This window comes from Primulina huaijiensis, unplaced genomic scaffold (assembly GCF_012295235.1).
Source record: "Primulina huaijiensis isolate GDHJ02 unplaced genomic scaffold, ASM1229523v2 scaffold205892, whole genome shotgun sequence".
NCBI lineage: Eukaryota > Viridiplantae > Streptophyta > Magnoliopsida > Lamiales > Gesneriaceae > Primulina > Primulina huaijiensis.
In genome coordinates, this window is record NW_027354254.1 from 1 (window position 1) to 1,438 (window position 1,438).

The 1,438-nt window shown below is 39.5% G+C and overlaps 1 protein-coding gene across 1 annotated transcript; it reads right to left on the reverse strand.

Moving 5' to 3' along the window:
• Positions 1-3: 3 nt before the first annotated feature.
• Positions 4-1,118, reverse strand: LOC140966387 (uncharacterized; the record flags this gene model as incomplete). The annotated part of the gene is made up of 1 exon (XM_073426688.1): positions 4-1,118. A coding segment is annotated over exon 1 (888 nt), but the record flags the coding sequence as incomplete, so codon positions are not given.
• Positions 1,119-1,438: the final 320 nt, after the last annotated feature.

Consider the following 1,438-nt stretch of genomic DNA (forward strand, 5'->3'; position numbering starts at 1 on the left):
TCCCTTTCCATGGATCCCATGGCTAAAGTTCTTCACAACCTGAACACCAGAACCATCAACCAAGAAACTGTTATCTAATGCACCTAGAGCCAAGCTTTGAATCCCACCACCTGTGGATGCCTCCTCAAATTCCTCCGACAAATCTCGACTCTCCCTAGCAGGGAATGGCACTTGCCCTTTCTCTGGAGTCTTCCAGATGCCATCAGCTGCATCCTCCCATATAGAATCATCCGATTCCTCTGGCTTCAACCATCCAATGAAATCTTTTCCATAAATCTTCACTTTATTTTCGTCTGTGGACCTCAGCCCATAAACATTTTCAAACAAAAAATCCTGAAAATTAGTAACGAAACTCTTATACTCCTCGTCAGTAAAAAAATTCAGAGCCCAAACTCCCCTATCCACAAAATCAACCCTCCTCTGATCCCCAAAAAACTTCATCTGCATATCAGTAGACACCTTTACTCTAATTTTCTTCCCCACCTTCAAAAACCAAAATCCCACACCACCCCATAATTCATTTTCATCATCTTCGTCTTCCTCATCTCCAAAATTCAACGTCTTAACAAATTTATAAGAAATAAGCTTCTCTGAAACTTCCCATTTGGCTTTCGGCGTATTTCCACCTATATGGACATAAAGCTTAACGAAGTTTAAGGGTTTCCCATTGGTTTTCTGAACAGAAGGGGACTGGAATTTTCCATATTTCAGCTTTAAATCCTGCAGCCGATAATCAACTTCATCCACTGCTCTCGTACTCACTGTCGGACTCCAATCTTCCGCATCAGCATAAATTTCAGAAGTGTTCTCTTCATTCTTGACCTCATCCTCGTTGGAATATTCCGATGAATCCGAAAGCTCAAGTCCTTCGCGGCTGTGAGAACCACCCATAACTGATTATATTTATTCCTAAGAACAATATGCCCCGAACCCTTCAAATTCAAGGAATTCAAGAAACGAAATCACACAAGAAGAAATGAAATCTCGAATCTGGACGACGCAAACTGCAGAATTCGAAATTCCGATATGGGAAAGTAGTGAGAGTTTAAAACTAAAGGAGGCGGTTAAGTATTTATATAAACAAACTGGAATTTGCCGGCATCCAGTTGCGTGAGATTGCATTACTTGGTGTGTAAGGAAACAAGGATGTGTCCCAAACGCGGAAAACGGCGTGTCTTCAACTTAAATTGTCGTCTATCAATTGGCCCAATGGAATTTCGAAATTGCCATTTTGGTCCAGTCTATTTATCTTATTTGGCTTTATCAAATCAACCCATTATTTATTTTTAATTGAAAATGAGTTTGTTACGATTGAATCTTATGAGTTTAGTGTAGGTCTGTTGTGAAACGATCTCACAAATCTTTATCTGTGAGACGGGTCAACCCTATTGACATTCACAATAAAAAGTAATATTCTTAGCATAAAAAGTAATATTTT